The sequence below is a fragment of the Staurois parvus genome, unplaced genomic scaffold, assembly GCF_062004578.1.
Source record: "Staurois parvus isolate SC_StPar_1 unplaced genomic scaffold, SC_StPar_1.0 ptg000020l, whole genome shotgun sequence".
Lineage (NCBI taxonomy): Eukaryota > Metazoa > Chordata > Amphibia > Anura > Ranidae > Staurois > Staurois parvus.
Genome location: NW_028317816.1, coordinates 7,548,030 through 7,567,467, shown reverse-complemented (window position 1 = coordinate 7,567,467; position 19,438 = coordinate 7,548,030). Strand labels below are relative to the sequence as shown.

Genomic DNA, 19,438 nt, shown 5'->3' with positions numbered 1-19,438 from the left:
ATTAAGATCCGGGGATTGGGCTGGCCACTCCATAACGTCAATCTTGTTGGTCTGGAACCAAAATGTTGCACATTTACTGGTGTGTTTGGGGTCGTTGTCTTGTTGGAACACCCATTTCAAGGGCATTTCCTCTTCAGCATAAGGCAGAATGACCTCTTCAAGTATTCTGATGTATTCAAACTGATACATGATCCCTGGTATGCGATAAATAGGCCCAACACCGTAGTATGAGAAACATCCCCATATCATGATGCTTGCGCAACCATGCTTCACTGTCTTCACAGTGTACTGTGGCTTGAATTCAGTGTTTGGGGGTCGTCTGACAAACTGTCTTCGGCCACTAGACCCAAAAAGAACAATCTTACTTTCATCAGTCCACAAAATGTTGCACCATTTCTCTTTAGGCCAGTCAATGTGCTCTTTGGCAAATTGTAACCTCTTCAGCACATGTCTTTTTTTCAACAGTGGGACTTTGCGGGGGCTTCTTGCAGATAGCTTGGCTTCACATAGGCGTCTTCTAATTGTAACAGTACTCACAGGTAACTTTAGACCTTCTTTGATCTTCCTGGAGCTGATTGTTGGCTGAGTCCTTGCCATTTTGGCTATTCTTCTATCCATTCGAATGGTAGTTTTTCGCTTTCTTCCAAGTCTTTCAGGTTTTGGTTGCTATTTTAAAGCATTTGCGATCATTTTATCTGAGCAGCCTATCATTTTCTGCACTTCTTTATATGTTTTCCCCTCTCCAATCAACTTTTTAATCAAGGTACGCTGTTCTTCTGAACAATGTCTTGAACAACTTATTTTCCTCAGAGTTTCAGAGAGAAATGCACTGTAACCAGCATGTACAACATTTGCTGCCTTCCTTCCTTAAATAAGGGCAATAATTGCCACCTGTTTTTCAAAGAATGAATGAACTCACTAATAGAACTCCACACTGCTATTATTTTGAACATGCCCCTTTCAATTGGTGATTCAATTACACAGAATCAGCAGCATGCATGTCATGACTGTTGGGTCTGTTGGATTTCTATTACTCTACTACACCTGCTAGTAAATTATTTGCCATGTAGAAATATCATTTCTACCAAAAACAGTGATTGATCAGGTTAGTGATGTCTGACTGCTATTATTTTGAACACAACTGTATATTTAAACATATCAAAGCTTTTTGTTTTGTATTCTGTTCTCTAAATTAATACTTGTTTCTTCTTCATGTATCCTTTCTCTACCGCATACAATCATTATGCAGGCGTTCAAAGATTTCTAGGTTTTATTCGCAAAATAAAATGTCTTTATTATCCAATTAGAAATGAAAAATATTTTTGTCTTTACTTGAAGCAGCTGCTTTGACCTTATTTAACATACTCTGACTAAATCATTAAACATGGCATGAACATTTATGTGCTCGAGAGATTCTGGCCTGCTCCATGCACAAAGAAAAATATTTGAGAACCATTTTTTTTTTACATCAAACAAGTGTTATTTTATAATTCTGAGGTTAAGACCACATTTTTGTACAGTTACTTTCATGTTACTTGAATAGAATATACAGGACACAGAAAATCTGGGATAGGGTATGGGTATTAAAAAGAAAGCATTGCACACATGTTTCAGGTCAGTTGACCCTATTGTACTTTTGTGACCAGCTATTACTGGTGCCTACATTCCTACCCCAAATTTAGCAGTGTCAGCATGTGTCAGCTAACTTAACAACAACTCTCCTTTATACAATTGTATGGTATATAACTATCAGACAGTCATGGCACCGCAAGTCAGCACTGCAGTTTGAAAGGTGGCAGTGTCCATCTGCTGGCTGAAGGTAATCCTTTTCATTAATGAGGCCTCCAGCCTGCATGTGAACACTGTCAGAGCTGACATAGTGATCATATCATTGGTAATCACTGATTCCATGCTCCAAGTGTCAGCTGCTGGCTTTCTGCCCCACCAGAACACACTAATCAGCTCTCGTAGCCAATGGTTGTGAGCACTGATCGGATGTTGGTTTTCCAGCATGTCCATTCATCCAAGGACCAGATTCTGTCAGAAGGATAGCTGTACACATAGTCCAAATGTAGTCCGGTTCCTTCTTAACTGGCCAATTTTTGGACTGTGTGTACCAAGCTTAAAAAATAACTTTATAACCCAATAGGCACTGTTCAAAGTCTGAATTCTACACTGTAACTGCACCATTTTCTTTTAAAGATTTGAATCTCCTTGGCAACTGTGAGTCGGTATAGATAGTTCTTGTAAAACATATGAATTTGTTGATCTCTTCTTTACCCATGTACACTTGGTTGTTATTTGAAAGTACCAACAAAGCTGACAAAATCTCTGTGAACCTAAATTGTATGGATACTTGTTATACATGTATGCTGATAGCTGCCAGGTACCATAAAGCATCAGTTATACTGATGGAGGAGAAGAAAAGTATCTGTGTTGTTCATAACAGTTACATTTCAACTCTCATTTCTAGTGCAAATAAAAAAGAATAATAAAAGAAAGCCACTGGATGCTATGGGCTATGGAGACATACTTACTTTCCTCTAGCTTTTTTCACATCTGGCCTCAACGTTTAACCTACTCCAAATATAAACTAGTGAATGGTATTTCATAGACTTCGTTTTTTTCTAGAGCAGTGAAGGTGAATAAAGTTCCTAAGCCGTGAAGTAGATCATCACAGGCAAAAGCAATACATATTTCAAAATGTTTACACTTCAGGTGTAATTACATGGGTATATTTTTACTCCATAAAATGAATTTACTGCTTTACCACGTGAACAAAAAAAGCCTGCATTTTCCTTGAAAAATCTAACATAATATGAAATAGCAGGTTTTATAGTTCGGTCTGTGTGAGGTGATTCTCTTTTGCTTGCAATTAAACTGTGTATGGTGATGTTTATATTGCTACTTACATTATATTAATAAAACCATATGTATTTTTGGAATAGAACCTAAAATAATCCTTAATGTAGGTGGTCTTTTTCTGCTGCATTGCACTTTGTAACGGTCACCCATATGTTGGTGGGCCACGGTAAATGGACTTTTTGCAGTTTCCTTAATTTTGCATAAGCTTTTTTTTGCATCCTATTGGTCATCTGACTTTTATGTACTTCATAAATGTATTACTTGTCTGCTCCTCATTCCATAAATTTTTTTTACTTCCAGTAGAGTACTAAAAATGTTTACAGTAGATATACTGTATCACCACCATTTTAAATAATCACGTTTTGTTGCTTTGCAGCCTAAAATGAAGACAGGCACACATTTTGTTTTATCAAGCTGTATTTATTCAGGGCAACTTATAACATCCAAGTGAAAGATATAACACCAACATGTCAAAAAAGAATTCAGTTGGAAAAAGATTTGGAAAAAGTATCACCCTGTCATTTCAGTATTTTGTTGAACCACCTTTTGTTTTAATTACAGCCTTTAGTCTGTTGGGATATGTCTATACTAACTTTGTACATCTTGACTTTGCAATATTTGTCCACTCTTCTTTGCAGAACTGCTCAAGTTCAGTTAAATTTGACCGTTGTGGACTGCAGTCTTCAAGCCATTCCACGGGTTTTCAATGGGGTTTAAGTCTGGACTCTGATTAGGCCATGCAAGAACATTCACCTTTTTCTGCTTCAACCACTGTGTGGTAATTTTTGCTGTGTCCTTTTGGTCATTGTCATATTGAAAGGTAAACCTTCTTTACATTGACAACTTTCTGGCAGAGGGCAGCAGATTTTGCTCAAGAACTTGACAGTATTTTGCCCCTTGCATCCTTCCTTACATCCTGACAAGTGCTCCAGTCCGAGAAACACCCCCATAACAGGATATTATCACCTCCATGCTTTACTGTAGAAATGGTGTTATTTGGATGGTGAGCTGTATTGGATTTCTGCCAGGCATATCACTTAGTGTTGAAGCCAAAGAATTACATTTTAGTGTCATCTGACCATAACACTTTTTCTATGTGGCCTCAGAATCTTCAGGGTGTATTTTGGCAAAGCTCAGTCATGACTGAATGTGGACTTTTGAGGAGTGGCTTTTTTTTTTTTTTGCAACCCTCCCATACAAGCCACATTTGTGGAGAATTTTTGATATTGTTGTCACATGCACACAGTGCCCACTCTTTGTCATAAATTCCTGCAACTGCTTCAGAGTTGCTGTGGGCCTCTTGGTAGCCTTTCTGACCAGTTTTCTCCTGGCTCTTTCATCCAGTTTGGAAACGTGTCCTGATCCAGGGAGGGTCTGTGTTATATCAGATACCTTCCACATTTTAAGCACTTGCCGACCGCACTGTAGCCAAAAGATGGCTACAGCGTAGTCAGCTAGTTCTGGGAGGGTGTCCATGGATGTCCTCTCAGAACCACGCCCCCCATGAAGTGCACATCGGATACGATCTGTGATTGCTGTGTCCTTTGCACACAACTGATAACAGATTGAGGTAAAGAGCCAATCACAGTGGCCCTTTACCATGTGATCAGCTTTGTCCAATTACAGCTGACCACAGCGTAAAGAGGAATTGCAGGTTATCGGCAGTCCTTTCCTCACGCTGACAGCACGTCAGGAGAGGAGAGGTCACAAAAGTACAATAGGGTCAACTGACCTGAAACATGTGTGCAATGCTTTCTTTTTAATACCCATACCCTATCCCAGATTTTCTGTGTCCTGTATATTCTATTCAAGTAACATGAAGTCATGATCTAAACAGGAGACATCTACACTGATAATCAGTTCCCTGATTAGCCCCATCAGAGTCACCTTTCAGTGCCCACCAGTGATGCTACTCAGTGCCCATCAGTGCTGGCTATCAGTACCCATCAGTGATGCCTGTTAGTGCTTCCTATCAGTGCTGTCTATCAGTGCCCATCAGTACCACCTATCAGTGCCCATCAGTGACGCATATCAGTGCAGTCTCATCAGTGCCCATCCTTGCAGCCTATCAGGGCCCATTAATCCAGCCTATTAGGGCCCATCAGTGCAGCCTATTAGTGCCCATCATTGCAGCCTATCAGGGTCCATCAGTACAGCCTAACAGTGCCCATCAGTGTAACCTATCAGCGCACATCAGTGAAGGAAAAAAATCACTTATTTACAAAACTTAAATAGGTTTTCATCACCCAGTGGTGATTAAATACTGCCAAATGAAATCTCTATATGTCTCGAAAAAGTGATACAAATTTAATTTGGGTACAGTGTTGCAGCACTGTGAAATTGTTACTCAAAGTGCAACAGCACTGAAAGCTGAAAATTGGCCTAGACAGGAAGGGGGTGAAAATGCCTGGCAGGCAAGTGTTTAATAATAGACATCACTCTGCTTCTAGGCATTGATAAAGCCTTTGAAATTTTTTTTAGATCCATCTCCCGACTCATGCCTATCCATAGCTTTATTCTGGAGATCTTTTGACAGTGCCTTGCCACCCATAGTTGATTGTTTGCTTCAGTTGCACTATCAGGAACTGAAATGCTCCGGGAAAGCTCTTTTCATGCTGAGCTAATCAAACTGGCCACAGCTGATCACAGTTAAAAGTCAAATGGTTTTGTGTGCCACTGAGAAGGTGATTAGCTACACATTTGAGTTTACAAGTCATGTTTAGGTGTGATGATCCTTTTTCCAACTCAGTGATTCTGTTTTTTAATTTTAATTTTTTTTCTGACATTTTAGTGTTATATCTTCCACTTGGATGTGATAAATTGCACTGAGTAAATACAGCTGGATAAAAAAACTGTGTCTGTCTTCATTTCAGGTTGCAAAGCAACAACATGTGATTATTTTAAAGGGGTATGATTCTTTTCTATACCCACTGTACATCTTAATTGTATATTATGGTACACAGGAGAAGTAATCAGATACAGTCACTCCTAGCATGCCTCTGTTTTTTGCTACTGGCCTATGAGATTGGACTTCTCTCTTCTGACAGGTGCCAATCTCTGCCTTTTTGTCTACTAACACATTTCTACACTGTTGTCACTGGGGTTAATTTTTGCAGCTTCTGAATTCTAGGTGTAGCCCATGAGACTACATCCTTACTCTGCTGTGAAGAAAAAGTGGGGACAGCCTGTAATGTGCTTTCTGGGAACTGGACCCTGCATTAGGTGCTTACCTAGACACATTTGGTGTAACATGCTGAGTTGACTGCAGGGCATGTTTCAGGTCCAGGGCCACAGTCCACCCATCCTGGGGACCCTGTCTTTAAAGTCTTCTTAGGGAGTATGCCCACCAGGAGAGCGAAGACTGCTGGATGGGTCATGTGTCTTTAAACCATTCTGTTAGCCTGGTGGGGACTGGAGGAAGTCTTAGGACCATCACTGTGGCAAATCAGTGCTTTGACCCTTATGTGAGCCTAGATATACTGTTCTGAGTCCATAAGGTGTCAATCTCAGGAGTGTTGGCTGGGACACTTTCTTTCTGTCACAGTCTAGCGGCAAGAGAAAACCAGCTTGCTCTCTTACATTATCTACTCAGCTACTCCAGAACTCTGAACGTCTTGGACGTAATTGTGTACCTTTCTTTCTCCAGTGACAGTTGGCATTACCCTTCCTGCTTCGGCAATATCTCACGAGTACCCCTTGTGTGCGCTCCCTAAGGTCCTGACAACAAAAGCCCTTTAATACTCTCTCCTGCCTGAGTCTCTACCCTCATAAGAGGTGTCTTTAACCCCTTTAGGGGTGGCCCCCTCTGTTTTCTAATCAAGATTTTAGTTTTCTGCTACTCTGTCTGACCTTATGGGAAAATTTCAGTCATGATGGCTATCTCAGAGCACAGGGCCACACCCAGGCACCCATGCTCTCTCCTCCAGAACCCATCTCTGATTTTTCTCTAGCTGCAGCTACTTTTACTGAAAGTATGATTGTACCGTGTCAGTTTTTGAGGACTTGGTACATGAGGAGAATCAGTCTCCTGATGTATCTCCTAAAACTAAATATACTGACACAGTGCTCATGTGTCTTGATCTGGAGCAACCTGCGTCGGTCATGCCAAAGGCCACCAGCTTGGGTTCTCTGAAAAGTATCTGGCCTGCTAAAACCTCCACTGGACACTCACTTTTGCAGCCTGTTTTGTTTTGTGATCGGTGTCATTCTGAAAACTTTGAGGAGCGTTCCTAAAAAGTGGACTGTCCCTATTGTGGGTCTGGCCAGTTCCTTTCTTAACAAGATTTTACCTGTCCCTGTAAAGAACACCCCAATGTTTAAAGACCCTATGGATAAAAGGCTTGAAGCCCTTTCCAAAACCTTGTTCTCACTTGCATTTCCTGCAGCCTTCTTTTGCAATCATGTCCATCTATCAGGCCTCAGCTGTCTACCCTGTCCTAAGACAGGGATCCTGGCTCTATATGGATGGACCATTCTGTCTTTCAAAAATCTCAAGGGGCTTACTTGGGCGCAAAGTACCCTGCTGGGGTATTGCATTTATCCTGGAAGGCTAACAGACAATTTTGTCTCCTGTTTTTTAGTTGTATAGTGAATTAAATGCCTATGCCTCCCAATACAGCTTTGTGGACTCTCATGCAGTCAGACTGTCAAGCGTTGAGGAACCAGCCAAGAGAGAGTTGTTTAACTGTCTGGAGGGATCTACTTTTTCCAGTCTTAACTAGACAACAGACATAATGACCATGCTATGATCCATTTAGGAAACTTCCTTCATGTGAATAGATAGAATTGAGGGCAATATGGCATGGAAGGCCAAAATATAGTTGATTAGTGAAAATGTTTTGTGTGGGGTGAATACTAAGTATACCCTGGAGAGGTAGGATGTGACTCCATCCAACAATCTGCAAGTATCATGCCAACAGTACATGAAAATATTTTGCAGTGGCATGGGAAATGTCATCAGATTTATCAACATCATGGTTTAGAATTGTGTTTTAGTCCCCACAAGCAATTAAAGGCCCTTTTTTGCATGGTCACTATGGTTACTTCTTGGTCATGTACTAGGCCTTCAAGAATAAGGTAACATCCCCAGGGTCTTTGATTTTACATGTGTAGATGAAATGTGTGGAGCTCCTGAAGGCAGTGACCCTTTAGAACTTAGAATTTTATCATAGAAGTGCAAGAGTGTATTTCTTGAGCACAGGCTATATCAGCCTTTAGGGAGCCAAAAAATCTGAAAAAAGATTTAGTGTGACTAGGGTAATAGCCAGTATGATTAGGGCAGTGGGTACCCATGTTCCCTGGCCATGTAGGGGAGGAAATAGTAGGGGAAGGGGAAGAGTAGTCATTAGTTAGGTCACCTGTTGGGGGGGCAATGTCTCTTCCTGCAGCCAGCATGTTTTCAAAGCTTTCACAAAACTTGGATATCAAAGAGTGAGATATAAATTCCTATTGGAGCAAGAAGGTGTGTGGAAAGGTCTAAGACAGTGTGATGGTGGATGGATGGGCTTATGGTTTTTCTTCAGGTATGAGGATGATAGAGATGTGGATCAGATTTGTGGCTTTTGTTGGATAAGGTGTCATGATTTTGTGAATGTGTTAGGAGTGCATTTATTGTAAATAGCCCTATTGAGAGAGTGCATCACCACATACACTCTTAGGCAGTGGTTTGTCAAATAGCCCAGCTTATGAAAAGGTGGAAGAGGGTGGAAGTTAATCCTAACTCAGAAAGAGAGTGGTTTAGTGGTGTGCAATTTAGTGGGATAAACCAGGTTAATGGAGCTGCAGGGTACAAACACAGGCTTCACCTATCCCCCCCACAATAAAGAAAAGCTCCATACAATGCCTTCATTTATAATATGTTGTACATCATTACAGGATCAGCAAGAAATACCAGGTAATGACTCATTTCCATGGGCCAAGGGGCTTCCCAAGCAAACCTATAGTTTTCCAATGATAAAGGGCCCCTGAGTGAGCAAAATGTGTTAGACAAACGGCCAGAGATATACATATATGAAGAATAAAATGTCCCAGGCAGCATCATCATTTGATAAGGAGGCTTAGATAAAAGAAAATAAGCAAGGCACTAGTTTGTTAAGTGAATATTTACATGGTAGGAGCTTGAGCCCAAGGCCCAAAGTGCTGGCTTAATTACAAGGCAATAAACTATCACAGTAACAGGAACATTAAATCTAATGTGGCATTATGGAGATAGTGTGGCACATCTGGCAGTATTGAGTCAGAATTAAAGCATCTTTAAATTATTCAGCTATGACATTGGAGCTTGAAGGAAGTAATATATGTGCTAGAACCATGGAGTGAAGGGAGGCAGCAAAAATTTTACCGTAAGGGCAAGATGTGCCCTCTATCCCATTGAAAGCCAAGAGAGGTTGCCCCAGTAATCAATTTAAAACTTTAGTAACTAGCAAATTTGAAGTTGAAGAACATCTGTAACATGAGCAGCTCATCAGGCTAAGTGAACTTCAAGACCTAAAAATTGACCTGCCAGCTGGGAAGAGGACTGGGGAACCAAATAAATAACCAGAGCAAGTTTGCAAGTAGCAATAAGCTTAAAGCCCAGCTCTGGGCAAATATCCTATGCAGTGGAGCTCTGCCCACACTGCATGGGTCAACTGCTCATTTTGTTTAGGGGTCAGGAGAATGATTATGCTCACTGCTCCTTCATACCACCAGAAAAAGGCGCTCCCCCACGGTCCAGCGGTCGACTGTTCTTGGTCTATGGAGCCTGTTCTGGGCTTGATGACGTCAGGAATAGACCACAACTCATAACTGCTGGAGTGCAGGGGTGCCTGAAAAGTGTTGTGCCAGGAGGAGCAGACGGTTAGGTAAGTATATCTCCTTTCTCTTGTCCCCTATATAAAAGCAAGCAGTTAACCCGAGCAGTGCGGGCACAGCCCCACTGTATGGGAAAACATATTTTTGCCTGGAGATGGGCTTTAAAGCAGTAATAAACTATATCTGGGCACCACAAATCGAAACCCCTATTTAATTAATTTTTAATATTCAAAGCGAACTCTTCCATTGATTCACGTTTCCAGGATTTATTTTGTTGAGAAATCACTTTGATAAACACTCTTCTAGCATTTATAGCCACTACCATCTTGAGTAAGGGCAGATAATTAATATAGCATTTACTTCCTAAAATTCATCTTCCCTTAGCTCAGGCATGAGGGTGTGATTAGCTGAGAAAGCCCCTCCTTCCCTTCTCCAGGAAGATTCCTAGGATGTAGAACACCATTTTGTCTAGGTCAAAAAGCAGGAAGCAACTGAAGAAATGTAAAAAAAAATTAAAACAAGTAAAAATAATGTACGTTATCTTCCTATGTATTTACTAATGCTAATAGCATAAAGGTTAAAAATAGTTAATGTTGATTGAAAGTGTTCAGTTTAATTTTAAGGTTCACAGGTGGGTGAATGGGTATGACCTGCATAGGTGTTGTGCTAGCTGGGTGGCTAAAGGTTTGAGTTGCAAAGTACTAATCTGGCACATCCTGTTGTAGTAGTAAAGGTAGCACAGTTCTGAAGGTAATGCAAGTAACAGGGACAGCGTCCTTCAGCATACGCTGTAAGAACAATGCTGATTGGTGATGAATGCATCCATAGCCTGGCATATTTGAGTAAAGCACCATGTCTGGATGTAATTGATGGGCAGTGTTCTCTGGGTGGGCATTGTGGCAAAGCTAAGGGAAATAAACAAGCAGGACGTGAATGCAATATTTCAAGGCAAAGTGCTGTTAGATGGGTCTGCATTTCTTCAACTGATGTTCCTGTGCATTTTCCCCTAAAAGCAAATTTGATGCAGAAGGGAACGTCCCATCTATATGAAAGTTAGTACTGTTCCAAGACCTGGAATACAGGTTTCATGGTTCTCTTGGTGATGGCTGAAGGTGCCAGATCTCCAAAGATTTGGTAAGAGTAACTTTGAAAGCAAACTGCTGTTGCTCATCTGCTTTTGGGAGGATTAATTCCTTGGTACAAAAGAATAAGAGCTGTACAATTATGGCCTTCTCCTAGCATCTTCTGAATTATTCCCTTTGGACCTTCTCAATTTCCAGCTGTTCAAAGAAAATAGACAGGTCCAGCTCCTGTATTCAGGAAACCACTGATGTGTAAATTAGACCACCTAAAGCAATCTTTAGCATCTTTGATTTTGACCAAAAAAAATGTATTTTCATCCCTAAGTCACATTGTTCATGAGGCCTTGAGATTTACCATTCCCATGCCCTATTGATGTCTCCCTTCAGAGTTTGTGATCACTTTTGAAATTAGGTATGTTTATAATTTGCTACTGAATTCTCAGCCCTTTTTGCTACTGAATCAGTACCAATATACTGCTGGCATTCTTTATGTGGGCTATGAATAAAAATGGTAACCTTTCTAAGTATGTAATGTACAGTTGCAAGAAAAAGTATGTGAACCCCTTGGGATTACGTGGAGTTTTGCATGAATTGGGCATAAAATGTGCTTTGAACATCATCTAAGTCACAACAATAGAAGAACACAGTCTGCTGAACATAATACTACACAAACATTAGATGTTGCCATGGTTTAATTGCACATAACATGTAAACATTCACAGTGCAGGGAGGAAAAAGTATGTGAGGCCCTAGCTTAATGACTTCTTCCAGAGCTAATTAGAGCCAGGAGTGAGCCAACCTTGACTCCAATCAGTGTGATGATATTGGATGTGTTGCTGACAGCTGTCCTGCCCTTAAAAAACACACACCTGTTTTGGGTTTACTGGTTTCAAGAAGCACTGTCTGATGTGAACCATGCCTCGCAGATAAGAGCTCTCAGAAGACCTACGATCAAGAATTGTTGACTTGCATGAAGCTGGAAAGGGTTACAAAAGTATCTCCAAAAGCCTTGATGTTCATGTGTCCACGGTAAGACAGACTATCTACAAATGGAGAAAGTTTAGCACTGTTGCCACTCTCCCTAGGTGTGGTCATCCTGTAAAAATGACTGCAAAAGCACAGCGCAGAATGCTGCATGAGGTAAAGAAGAATCCCAGAGTGTCAGCTAAAGACCTACAGAAATCTCTGGCACATGCTAACATTTTTGTTGACACATCTACAATAAGGAAAACATTAAACAAGAATGGAGTACATGGGAGGACACCACGGAGGAAGCCATTGCTGTCCAAAAAGAATATTGCAGCACGTTTGAAGTTTGCAAAAGAGCACCTGGATGTTCCACAGCACTACTGGCAAAATATACTGTGGACAGATGAAACCAAGATTGAGTTGTTTGGGAAGAACACACAACACTATGTGTGGAGAAAAAAAGGCACAGCACACCAACATCAAAACCTCATCCCCACTGTGAATCTTGGCGGAGGGAGCATCATGGTTTGGGGCTGCTTTGCTGCCTCAGGGCCTGGACGGATTGTTGTCATTGATGGGAAAATGAATTCCAGAGTTTATCAAGACATTTTGCAGGAAAATGTACGACCATCTGTCTGCCAACTGAAGCTCCGCAGAGGATGGGTGATGCAACAGGACAATGACCCAAAGCATACAAGTAATTCAACAAAACAATGGCTGCAACAGTACAGAATACGCCTTCTGGAGTGGCCCAGTCAGAGTCCTGACCTCAACCCGATTGAAATGCTGTGGCATGACCTTAAGAGAGTGATTCACACCAGACATCCCAATAATATTGCTACACTGAAACAGTTTTGTGAAGAGGAGTGGTCCAAAATTACTCCAGATCGTTGTGCAGGTCTGATCTGCAACTACAGGAAACGTTTGGTTGAGGTTATTGCTGCCAAAGGAGGGTCAACCAGTTATTAAGTCCAAAGGTTCACATACTTTTTCCTCCATGCACTGTGAATGTTTACATGTTATGTGCAATTAAACCATGGCAACATCTAATGTTTGTGTAGTATTATGTTCAGCAGACTGTGTTCTTCTATTGTTGTGACTTAGATGATGTTCAGAGCACATTTTATGCCCAATTCATGCAAAACTCCACGTAATCCCAAGGGGTTCACATACTTTTTCTTGCAACTGTATAATGTATTGATATTGCTTAGTGGCTTAGTGGTTAGCATGTCTGCCTTGCAGTAAACGGGTCATGGGTTTGATTCCTGACCATGGCGCCTCCTGCATGGAGTTTGCATGTTCTCCCTGTGCTGGCGTGGGTTTCCTCCGGGTGCTCCGGTTTCCTCCCACACTCCAAAGACATGCTGGTAGGTTAATTGGATGCTGTCTAAATTGGCCCTAGTATGTGTATGTATGAATGTGACTTAGGGACCTTAGATTGTACACCCCTTGAGGGTTAGGGACTGATGTGAATGTACAATATATATATGTAAAGCACTGCGTAAATTGACAGCGCTATATAAGTACCTGAAATAAATATTTCAAAAATAATTTGTTTTTTGAATTTCAAGAGTATAATTACATGGTTGTCTTTTCTTCCCTCTGTTTTCTGTAGGGTTGGGAAGAGACTGTGGATGCAGCCCTGTCTCATCTTTTAAGGACATGTCTGTCCAAAAGCTCTAAAGAACAGGCTCTAAACCTCACTAGCCAACTGAGCATTCCAAAAGATACTACTAGGCTGAAGAAACACATCACCTTGCTGTGCGACAGGTTGGCCAAAGGTGGCAGGTTGTCTTTAAGTGCTGACTCTGGATCTCAACAAGCCATTGAAATGCCAGGTAAAACATGATCAATACATGTGATTGTGAATATTTAAAGTACTACATGGAATTAACGCAAGTTCAAAACTAAATTACGGAAATTCACTGTTTAATGATTTATATAGGTAGACTGTCAGTTAGCCCTTCTCTTTAAATGAATTTACTTCTTTATTAAGTATTATTCTTTAGCTATACCCATTACTAAAATGATACAAAAAGCAATCAGCACAGTGCCACACAATCAAACTTGACCACATAAATTATGAATAAGGGTTGCTAGCTGAAACACTGATAGAGTGATCAAATAATGTCCATAACATAAAAATAAAGTCCATATAAAGTGCATTCAATCACCAATGTGCATAAGATGACAAAAGTCTTCCAAATGTCTCAAAATGAGTTGTACCATCCATCCGTCCACCATATATAACATATGTATAAACTGCTCACCTCCAGGATTTGACCTCTGAGTGGAAAATGAGCTCAAATTGCCCTAGATCCCCCCTCAGTGTTATTGCTGAGATGAGATGCACACTTTTTCTCCGCTGCAGACACAGCTTATACTCATAAAAAGCATGTAAAGGCAAAAAAGAGGACCAATAGTGCTCTCTGTATATAGTATTTACTATAGGTACTAAAAGGGTTAAAAACACTCACATAAAAAAGCACATTGAGTACTATGAATAGCACTTTAAAACAAATGCATGGCTTTGTTACAAACTTCACCATACAGCAATCAAAATGGCCGTGGCATGACGTCATAAGCATGGCTCCATCCCACCCCCCAATACGTGTTTATCTCTGGGCAGGACTTGGAGGCAGCCATTTAAATTGCTGGGGATGCGATGGCTCTGATTATACTGTGTGTTGTTTTCAACCATTCTAACAGCGAAGGCAACTACCCCCCTTCCCTCCACTGGCTGCTTTTTTCCAGCATTACCACTTGACAGGAGCCAGTCTAACTACCAGCTTCTGTTGAACAGACAGGGTACACATGAACCAAAATGTATCCGGTTTCTGCTGAACCAGACGAATTTGGGTACATGCATACCCGATTTTAGAAAGTGAAGGTAATCACAAAAGAGAAAGTCTTCTGGACAAAAGAGTTTATAGCAGGCAGCTTTTTTCCTGCCTCTGTCTCCATTGGAAATCTCTCCCATCATGTCCACTGACCCCTTCTCACATGGATAGAAAATATAGGAATCTTCCCAAAGGGCAACAGGAAAAACCTGAGAGGTTCTTATCCTTCTTCTCTTTATTCTGCTGGCATAATGAGTACTTTTAGGGCCTATATGGGTAAAAGGGATATTTGAAAAATACATCTGCCAGAAGTGTTCCTAATTTTTAGTATTACACTTAGATTAAAGGATAAGTTCACCTTTGAAACATGTTACCACCTGTTTTAGAGTGGACATGTAACTTGTTCCCATAGCTGCAGCCACCCCCCCCCCCCCCCCCGACAGATAATACAGGGAGAAATTTCCCTGTATCCCCGTACTATCTGTCAGATTTGAAAACAGCGTGGCTCCGCCCACACGGCCACGTCACTCATTCACAGAGTTCTGTGAATGAGTGCCCACAAGTCCCAGCAGCTTTAGCAGCTGTCCACTTGTAGTTTTCAATAGTTTTGAAGCTTCCTGTCAGAATCCCGTATGGCAAGCAGATATTCTGACAGGTCTGCAGGAGACCTGCATGGCATCAGTGATCTACTGATCGCTGGTGCAATGCTTTCCAGGCTTCTGCAGACAAAAATAATAAATGCACATATTTTTACCTGCAAAAAAAGTGCATTTTATTTTTTTTGACAAAAAGGTGAACTTATCCTTTAACATGGAAAATGTACTAACTCTGATCTGTGTTTCATTTTTGTTTAATGGAAAAAAAAAGTACCGTATTTTTCGCTCCATAAGACGCACCTGACCATAAAACGCGCCTAGGTTTTAGAGGTGAAAAACAAGAAAAAAAATATTCTGAACCACTGGACTACAGACATAGTACATGAGATGACCAGAGACTGCAGACATAGTACAGGAGATGACCAGAGACTGCAGACATAGTACAGGAGATGACCAGAGACTGCAGACATAGTACAAGAGATGACCAGAGACTGCAGACATAGTACAGGAGATGACCAGAGACTGAGGACATAGTACAGGAGATGACCAGAGACTGCGGACATAGTACAGGAGATGACCAGAGACTGCAGACATAGTACAGGAGATGACCAGAGACTGCGGACATAGTACAGGAGATGACCAGAGACTGCAGACATAGTACAGGAGATGACCAGAGACTGAGGACATAGTACAGGAGATGACCAGAGACTGCGGACATAGTACAGGAGATGACCAGAGACTGCAGACATAGTACAGGAGATGACCAGAGACTGCGGACACAGTACAGGAGATGACCAGAGACTGCGGACACAGTACAGGAGATGACCAGAGACTGCGGACATAGTACAGGAGATGACCAGAGACTGCGGACACAGTACAGGAGAAGACCAGAGACTGCGGACATAGTACAGGAGATGACCAGAGACTGCAGACATAGTACAGGAGATGACCAGAGACTGCAGACATAGTACAGGAGATGACCAGAGACTGCGGACACAGTACAGGAGAAGACCAGGGACTGTGGACATAGTACAGATGACCGAGAGACTGCAGACAGTACAGAGGATGACCGAGAGACTGCAGACAGTACAAGGGATGACCAAGAGATTGCAGACTGTACAGGGGATGACCCAGAGACTGCAGACCGTACAGAGGATGACCAAGAGACTGCAGACAGTAGAGGGGATGACCAAGAGACTGCAGACAGTACAGGAGATGACCAGAGACTGCAGATAGTACAGGAGATGACTAGACTGCAGACAGTACAGGGGATGACCAAGAGACTGCGGACAGTACAGGGGATGACCAAGAGACTGCGGACCTTTGGGGAGGGAGGTGGAGCTTGAACTGGAATTTGACAGGTACCCGCTCCCACTTCTGTGGAGTTGTCCTCCTTTTAGTGTGAGCACCCAGCTGAAGCGCTGCACTTTGTGAATGGCCGGGCATCTTCTGGGACCTGTCATGCCGGGTGCCGACACTAAAGATGCCGGCGTGGGAAGACTGCACAGCGCTGGACCGAGGAACAGGTAAGGTCCTGCTGCAGAGAAGAGCTGAGCGGCTGCTGCATATTCATTCCATTAAACGCACTGACATTTTACCCCCTTTTTTTGGGGAAAAAAGTGCGTCTTATGGAGCGAAAAATACGGTAACTTCATTTTTAATTTTTCAAGTTTACCTCCCTTATCTTAGTACTTCTATAATTTCTGATTTGATACACAAATTCAGTATCTGTTTTTAATTTTTTTTATCTCTGCTTTCATTTTTATAACTTGTTCCTAAGGAAAGAAAACTCTTTTTTTCTTTATTGAAGGCTTTTGTGGAACACATTCCACATTTTGCTGGACCAGAATGGGTCAATCTGTGGCTGCTTCTCATAGGCCTAAAACGTCAAAGAACTTGTAAATAATACTCACTGAACTATGTTTAGAGAGTAATGACCGTGATAAGAGTCAACATCCTCCTGGGATTGTAAAACCCCTTCTCTGCTGTTTACACATTGACAGCTCACAATGTAGACATTCAGGGTCTTTATGGACAAGCTTTTGCCAGTCTCATAAAATATATTTTTTCAGGAAAGGAATACTTGTTTCATTCCTTGCCTTGATAGCTGTAGATTTTGTAGGTTTATAGTGAAAGAAATAAAGCTTTTTTTTTCGTATGTTTGTACTGTCCTTTTTTAGCAGTGTTATCCGACATTAGCCATCAATAAAAGCATGGAACAATTATGCATTTTTATGGACTATGTTAAAAGAAAGCATAAAAAAAGTTTAATGCAATTTTAGAACATAAAGAGAGTGTGGAAGCAGATTTCTTCCCATCTAATCAGATAGATATTTTCTTTTATAATTTGGATATGTATATGGCTATCACAATTCGAAATTATCTAAAAATTTTATATCTAAGAATCAAGTGTAAAATAATTTTCGCAATACAGTTAGGTCCATATACAGTATGTTTGGACACAGGCACAATTTTAGTTTTTTCAGGTATTTACCAAAACATATTCAAGCTGCAGTTATATAATGGATATGGGATGAAAGTGCACACTCTCAGGTTTAATTTTAGGGTATGTACATTTAAATTGGAGGAAGGGTATTGGAATTACAGCTCTTATGAGTAGCCAACCCCCTCTTTCAAGGGACCAAAAGTAATTGGACAATTGAATTAAAAGCTGTTTCATGGCCAGGTCTGGGCTACCCCTTCATTATTTCTTCATCAAGTAAGCAGGTAAAAGGTGTGGTATTTGTATTTGGAATCTATTGCTGTGAACCTACATCATGCGTTCAAAGGAGCTGTCCATGCAAGTGAAACAGGCCATTGTAAGGCTTCAAAAACAAAACAAATCCATCACAGAGATAGCAGCAACATTAGGAGTGGCCAAATCAACAGTTTGGTCAATTCTGAGGAAAGAAGAACGCACTGGTGAGCTCAGCAACATAAAAAGGCATGGACGTTCATGGAAGACAACAGTGGTGGATGATCGCAGCATCCTCTCTTTGGTAAATAAAAACCCATTCACAACATCCAGACAAGTGAAGGACACTTTCTAGGAGGTGGGCGTATCATTGTCAAAGTCTACAATCAAGAGAAGACTTCACGAGAGCAAATAAAGAGGGTTCACCACAAGGTGCAAACCATTCATAAGCCTGAAGAATAGAAAAACCAGATTAGCCTTTGCCAAAAAACATCTAAAAAAGCCAGACCAGTTCTGGAAAAGCATTCTTTGGACGGATGAAACTAAGATTAATCTGTACCAGAATGATGGGAAGAAAAAAGCTTGGAGAAGGCTTGGAACAGCTCATGATCCAAAGCACACAACGTCATCTGTTAAACATGGTGGAGACAGTGTGATGGCATGGGCATGCATGGCTTCCAGTGGCACTGGGTCATTCGTGTTTATTGATGATGTGACAGAAGCGGCCAGATGAATTCTGTAGTGTTTAGAGATATACTGTCAGCCCACATTCAGCCAATTGCAGCAAAGTTGACTAGACGGCGCTTCACAGTGCAGATAGACAATGATCCAAAACAGAGTGCAAAAGCAACCCAGGAGCTTTTGAAGGAAAAGAAGTGGAATATTCTACAATGGCCATGTCAATCACCTGATCTCAACCCAATTGAGCATGCAAAACTAAAGGCAGAAAGACTCACAAACAAAGAACAACTGAAGACAGCTGCAGTTAGAGCCTGGCAAAGCATGAGAAAGGAGGAAACCCAGTCTTTGGTAATGTCCATGGGTTCCAGACTTCAGGCAGTCATTGCCAGTAAAGGATTCTCAACAAAATATTACAAATGAACATTTTATTTATGATTATATTAAATTTTCCAATTACCGTATTTTCCGGCGTATAAGACGACTGGGCGTATAAGATGACCCCCTACTTTTCCTGTTAAAATATAGGGTTTGAGCTATACTCGCCGTATAAGACTACCCCTCTTCCAACGCACACCAAATAAAAATGAAAAAACATCAGATTTGATTTCAATATGGTATGGTATTTCAGTATGGTATTCCAATGATGGGGTGCTATTCCTCCCACTGACACCAATGATGAGGCACTACTCCTCCCACTGACACCAATGATGGGGCACTATTTCATCCACTGACACCAATGATGGGGCACTATTCCTCCCACTGATACCAATGATGGGACACTATTCCTCCCACTGACACCAATGATGGTGCCCCATCATTAGTGTCAGTGTGTGAGGAATAGTGCCCCATCATTAGTCAGTGGGAGGAATAGTGCCCCATCATTAGTCAGTGGGAGGAATAGTGCCCCATCGTTGGTAT

The 19,438-nt window shown here is 41.4% G+C and overlaps 1 protein-coding gene across 3 annotated transcripts in view; it reads left to right on the top strand.

Moving 5' to 3' along the window:
* Positions 1 to 19,438, top strand: part of BBS9 (Bardet-Biedl syndrome 9) — a 488,277-nt gene that overhangs the window by 460,781 nt on the left and 8,058 nt on the right. For all 3 annotated transcript variants that reach the window (XM_089687164.1, XM_089687172.1, XM_089687155.1), the window contains one exon: positions 13,324 to 13,546. In XM_089687164.1, the coding sequence (XP_089543290.1) occupies positions 13,324 to 13,546 (223 nt within the window). The remainder of the gene's footprint in view (positions 1 to 13,323; positions 13,547 to 19,438) is intronic.